The following is a 5,706-nucleotide window of genomic DNA, read 5'->3' as shown; positions in this document are numbered from 1 at the left end:
GGAGGGTCAGTGCTGAGGGAGCGCCGCACTGTGGGAGGGTCAGTGCTGAGGGAGCGCCGCACTGTGGGAGGGTCAGTGCTGAGGGAGCGCCGCACTGTGGGAGGGTCAGTGCTGAGGGAGCGCCGCACTGTGGGAGGGTCAGTGTTGAGGAAACGCCGCACTGTGGGAGGGTCGGTGCTGAGGGAGCACCGCACTGTGGGAGGGTCAGTGCTGAGGGAGTGCCGCACTGTGGGAGGGTCGGTGCTGAGGGAGCGCCGCACTGTGGGAGGGTCAGTGCTGAGGGAGCGCCGCACTGTGGGAGGGGTCAGTGCTGAGGGAGCGCCGCACTGTGGGAGGGTCAGTGCTGAGGGAGCGCCGCACTGTGGGGAGGGTCAGTGCTGAGGGAGCGCCGCACTGTGGGAGGGTCAGTGCTGAGGGAGCGCCGCACTGTGGGAGGGTCAGTGCTGAGGGAGCGCCGCACTGTGGGAGGGTCAGTGCTGAGGGAGCGCCGCACTGTGGGAGGGTCAGTGCTGAGGGAGCGCCGCACTGTGGGAGGGTCAGTGCTGAGGGAGCGCCGCACTGTGGGAGGGTCGGTGCTGAGGGAGCGCCGCACTGTGGGAGGGTCGGTGCTGAGGGAGCGCCGCACTGTGGGAGGGTCGGTGCTGAGGGAGCGCCGCACTGTGGGAGGGTCGGTGTTGAGGGAGCGCCGCACTGTGGGAGGGTCCGTGCTGAGGGAGCGCCGCACTGTGGGAGGGTCAGTGCTGAGGGAGCGCCGCACTGTGGGAGGGTCAGTGCTGAGGGAGCGCCGCACTGTGGGAGGGTCAGTGCTGAGGGAGCGCCGCACTGTGGGAGGGTCAGTGCTGAGGGAGCGCCGCACTGTGGGAGGGTCGGTGCTGAGGGAGCGCCGCACTGTGGGAGGGTCAGTGCTGAGGGAGCGCCGCACTGTGGGAGGGTCAGTGCTGAGGGAGCGCCGCACTGTGGGAGGGTCAGTGCTGAGGGAGCGCCGCACTGTGGGAGGGTCAGTGCTGAGGGAGCGCCGCACTGTGGGAGGGTCAGTGCTGAGGGAGCGCCGCACTGTGGGAGGGTCGGTGCTGAGGGAGCGCCGCACTGTGGGAGAGTCAGTGCTGAGGGAGCGCCGCACTGTGGGAGGGTCAGTGCTGAGGGAGCGCCGCACTGTGGGAGGGTCAGTGCTGAGGGAGCGCCGCACTGTGGGAGGGTCAGTGCTGAGGGAGCGCCACACTGTGGGAGGGTCAGTGCTGAGGGAGCGCCGCACTGTGGGAGGGTCGGTGCTGAGGGAGCGCCGCACTGTGGGAGGGTCGGTGCTGAGGGAGCACCGCACTGTCGCAATTTTTTTTCGCTGAGGGTTTGATTTGACTTCGATTCCGCCCACAGCCAGCGAAGAATCCTTGGGAAGCGAGGAAGAGAGCGGGAAAGATTGGGATGAACTGGAAGAGGAAGCTCGAAGAGGTGAGTTTGGAATAGTTCCTGCATGAACCTTCACCCCGATGTATATAGAAACTACCACACCCGCTGCGATTGAACAGTTTGTGGGAATGAAAAGGAGGGTCGATGAGGGTAGTGCGGTGGATGTGGTGTACATGGATTTTAGCAAGGCGTTTGACAAGATGCCACATAGCAGACTGGTCAAGAGAGCAAAAGCCCATGGGATACTGGGTAATACAGCGAACTGGATAAAAAGCTGGGAGCCTCGCAACACCAGGTTAAAGTCCCAACCGGTTTATTCGGAACCACGATCCTTCTGAGCGCTGCTCCTGGCTCAGTGCCACCCAGTAAACCTGTTGGACTTTAGCCTGGTGTTGTGAGACTTCTTACCGTGCCCACTCCAGCCCAACGCCGACATCTCCACATCCATGTGTACTAACAACTTGGACATGAATGTTGGGGGACACGACTGGAGAAGTCTCAGGTGACCACAAAGGTTGGCTGAGTTGTGGAGAGTGTGAGGGACTGCTGTAATTTCCAGAACCATGTCGGTGGAGCGGTGGATTTTAACACAGAAGCGTGAGGTGATGCGTTTATGGAGGTCAAACCGAGAGGGGGAATACACCATCAATGGGAATGTACCGAGCAGTGATTGTCTGAGGGACCAGCGGTGGCATGAGGGGGCGACACCGTGGGTTAGCACTGCTGCCTTCTCAGTGCCAGGGATCCGGGTTCGATTCCCGGCTTGGGTCACTGTCTGTGAGGAGTTTGCACGTCCTCCCTGTGTCTGCGTGGGTTTCCTCCGGGTGAGCCGGTTTCCCCCCCACAGTCCAAAGATGTGCAGGTTAGGGGGATTGGCCAGGCTAAATTGTCCCTTAGTGTCCAAAGATGTGTAGGTTAGGGTGGATTGGCCATGCTAAATTGTCCCTTAGTGTCCAAAGATGTGTAGGTTAGGGTGGATTGGCCATGCTAAATTGTCCCTTAGTGTCCAAAGATGTGTAGGTTAGGGTGGATTGGCCATGCTAAATTGTCCCCGAGTGCTGGGGGATTGGCAAGTTCCATTGTGTTATGGGGATAGGGCCTGGATGGGACTGCTGTGGGTACAGGTTCGATGGGCTGAATGGTCTCGCCAAATTTGATTATCACCCAAAAGACGATCATTGATGGAGCCTTCCGTCCTAACCCGGACAAATTCCAGAGTGTCAAATTTCAAACCATCACAGCTGTGCCAACAACCCATCGAAAGTATTTGAGCTGGGAATGCGGTTCAGGTTCACGTCCAACGCGTGGTGGAGATTGGCCCTCTGCAAACAAGAGGGACGTGTTCAAAACTTGCGGCTTTAGAACTGTTCGGTGAGCCTCTGGTTCCCCGTTGCGTTCTCCATTACGACCAGAGTAGTCAGCTGGTCAGCACCTTGCGTTCTCTTGTGCGCCCCCCCCCCCCCCCCTCGCCCGCCCTTGTGCTCTCTCTCTCCCTCTCGCGACCCCTCAAAAGTGCCCCCACCCCCCCAAAACGCCCTTGCAGCGCTCTCCCTCTCGTGGGCTGTCTTGCGCTCTCTCGCGCCCCCCCACCAAGCGCCCATGTGCTCTCTCTCCCTCTTGTTACTCCAGAAGCACCCCCTCTTGCGTGCGCTCTCCCTCTCGCGCCCCCCCCCCCCAGCGCCCTCGCGAGCTCTCCCTCTCTCGCCCCCCCCCAGCGCCGTCGCGCGCGCTCTCCCTCTCGCGCCCCCCCGAAGTGCCCTCGCGAGCTCTCCCTCTCGCGCCCCCCCCCCAGCGCCGTCGCGCACGCTCTACCTCTCGCGCCCCCACGAAGTGCCCTTGCGTGCGCTCTCCCTCTCGCGCCCCCCAAGCGCCCTCGCGTGCGTGCGCTCTCCCTCTCGCGCCCCCCCCGAAGTGCCCTTGCGTGCGCTCTCCCTCTCGCGCCCCCCCCGAAGTGCCCTTGCGCGCGCTCTCCCTCTCGCGCCCCCCCCGAAGTGCCCTTGCGTGCGCTCTCCCTCTCGCGCCCCCCCCGAAGTGCCCTTGCGCGCGCTCTCCCTCTCGCGCCCCCCCCGAAGTGCCCTTGCGCGCGCTCTCCCTCTCGCGCCCCCCCCCGAAGTGCCCTTGCGTGCGCTCTCCCTCTCGCGCCCCCCCCCGAAGTGCCCTTGCGTGCGCTCTCCCTCTCGCGCCCCCCCCAAAGTGCCCTTGCGCGCGCTCTCCCTCTTGCGCCCCCCCCCAAGCACCCTCGCGTGCGCGCGCTCTCCCTCTCGCGCTCTCCCTCTCACGTGCTCTGTTGTGCTCCCTCTCGCCGTATAAATTGTTGAGAGTTTGAAATTTGGTGTTCTGGCATTTGTCCTGATGAGTCCAAGGCTAAAAGCTTCGGCAGGCGTGTCCGTTTTGTTCGGTTGCGTAGCCCCCGAGCTGCGGGGCGGCGGGGGGGAGGTTTAGTATCCGGAGTTCGGAATTCCTTCCGGAAGGAATGGGGCGGGCGGGCTTGCCGGAAGGGAGCAGGGCCTTGGGGCTGGTGCGGTTGCGACGGGCTGAATGGCCTGTCCTCCTGGTGCTGTAACCTCTGTCTGATTGGTGACCAGCTGACCGGGAGTATCACGAGGAGGAGGAGGATACCAGGAGCCGGAAGAGGAAAGGACCGGTGATCCGGATCAACAGCAAGAAGAAGAGGAGGAAATGATCCAGGGAAGGAGTGAGGGGGGGCGGCGGAGGGTGATCCACGTCTCCCGCTCGGACCTTCGGCAACACCCAGCGCAGACCTTTTTTATGTTCCTTTTGTCGATCCCCTTTTCCAATTCCCCTCCTGTCTATTTTTTTGTTAATATTTCATAGACCAACATGAGATGTGATGATTTCTACAAACGCTATCGGGTTCCTCCCTCCACCTCCCCCTCTCTGAGGTTTGACAAGAGCTGTCTGTGTGTGTGTCTGTGTGTGTGTCTGTGTGTGTGTCTGTGTGTGTGTCTGTGTGTGTGTCTGTGTGTGTCTGTGTGTGTGTCTGTGTGTGTGTCTGTGTGTGTGTCTGTGTGTGTGTCTGTGTGTGTGTCTGTGTGTGTGTCTGTGTGTGTGTCTGTCTGTGTGTGTCTGTCTGTGTGTGTCTGTGTGTGTGTGTCTGTGTGTGTGTGTGTCTGTGTGTGTGTGTGTCTGTCTGTGTGTGTCTGTGTGTGTGTGTGTCTGTGTGTGTGTGTGTCTGTGTGTGTGTGTGTCTGTGTGTGTGTGTGTCTGTGTGTGTGTCTGTCTGTGTGTGTGTCTGTGTGTGTGTGTCTGTCTTTCCGTCTGTCTGTGTGTGTGTGTGTCTTTCCGTCTGTCTGTGTGTGTGTGTCTGTGTGTGTGTGTCTGTGTGTGTGTGTCTGTGTGTGTGTGTCTGTGTGTGTGTCTGTGTGTGTGTGTCTGTGTGTGTGTCTGTGTGTGTGTGTCTGTGTGTGTGTGTCTGTCTTTCCGTCTGTCTGTGTGTGTGTGTGTCTTTCCGTCTGTCTGTCTGTGTGTGTGTGTCTGTGTGCATCTTTGCGTCTGTGTGTGTGTGTCTTGCCTGTCTGTCTGTGTGTGTGTGTCTTGCCTGTCTGTCTGTGTGTGTGTGTCTCTTGCCTGTCTGTCTGTGTGTGTGTGTCTTGCCTGTCTGTCTGTCTGTGTGTGTGTGTCTTGCCTGTCTGTCTGTCTGTGTGTGTGTGTCTTGCCTGTCTGTCTGTCTGTGTGTGTCTCTTGCCTGTCTGTCTGTGTGTGTGTGTCTTGCCTGTCTGTCTGTCTGTGTGTGTGTGTCTTGCCTGTCTGTCTGTCTGTGTGTGTGTGTCTTGCCTGTCTGTCTGTGTGTGTGTGTGTCTTGCCTGTCTGCTGGTGTGTGTGTGTGTGTGTCCTGTCTGCCTGTGTGTGTGTCTGTCTGTGTACGTGCGTGTGAGGGTGAGAATAATTCCCCCGTTTTAATCGTTTCGGAGAGACGGTGTTGTCTTTGCGGGGAGGTGACGGTGTGGGGTCCAGTGCTGGATGTTCCGTGGCGGTCCCAGTGAGAGGGGGGTTGGGGGGGGGTGCGGGGACAGGGGGAGGGAGACATTTGAGGGGGTGGGGGGTGGGGTGGGGGGGCTGTTTAAAGGAATATTGTTTTTCTAAGAATAGACGATGTCCCTTTGGCTTGATATTCGGCTCCTTTGTGATTTTCATTTTTTTTGTATATTGGCCAGAGTCCCGCGGGGGGGGGGGGGGGGTTTTGGGGACCGTGTGTATGTGGGGGGGAGGGGTGGCATGCGGTGTTGGGGGGGGGGGGGGAGAAGAAAAGGAGAGAGAAGTGGAGCAAATGGGGGAAGTAAA

The 5,706-nt window shown here is 60.0% G+C and overlaps 1 protein-coding gene across 1 annotated transcript; it reads left to right on the top strand.

Moving 5' to 3' along the window:
* The first annotated feature begins 1,370 nt into the window (after positions 1 to 1,370).
* On the top strand, positions 1,371 to 5,410 carry LOC144490936 (uncharacterized). The gene is made up of 2 exons (XM_078208616.1): positions 1,371 to 1,446; positions 3,990 to 5,410. Exon 2 carries the CDS (start codon positions 4,246 to 4,248, stop codon positions 5,323 to 5,325), a length of 1,080 nt encoding a protein of 359 aa, XP_078064742.1. The 5' UTR covers positions 1,371 to 1,446; positions 3,990 to 4,245; the 3' UTR covers positions 5,326 to 5,410.
* Positions 5,411 to 5,706: the final 296 nt, after the last annotated feature.

This window comes from Mustelus asterias, unplaced genomic scaffold (assembly GCF_964213995.1).
Source record: "Mustelus asterias unplaced genomic scaffold, sMusAst1.hap1.1 HAP1_SCAFFOLD_4070, whole genome shotgun sequence".
NCBI lineage: Eukaryota > Metazoa > Chordata > Chondrichthyes > Carcharhiniformes > Triakidae > Mustelus > Mustelus asterias.
The sequence above is the reverse complement of the archived record's forward strand: the minus strand, read 5'-3'. Positions and strand labels throughout refer to the sequence as shown.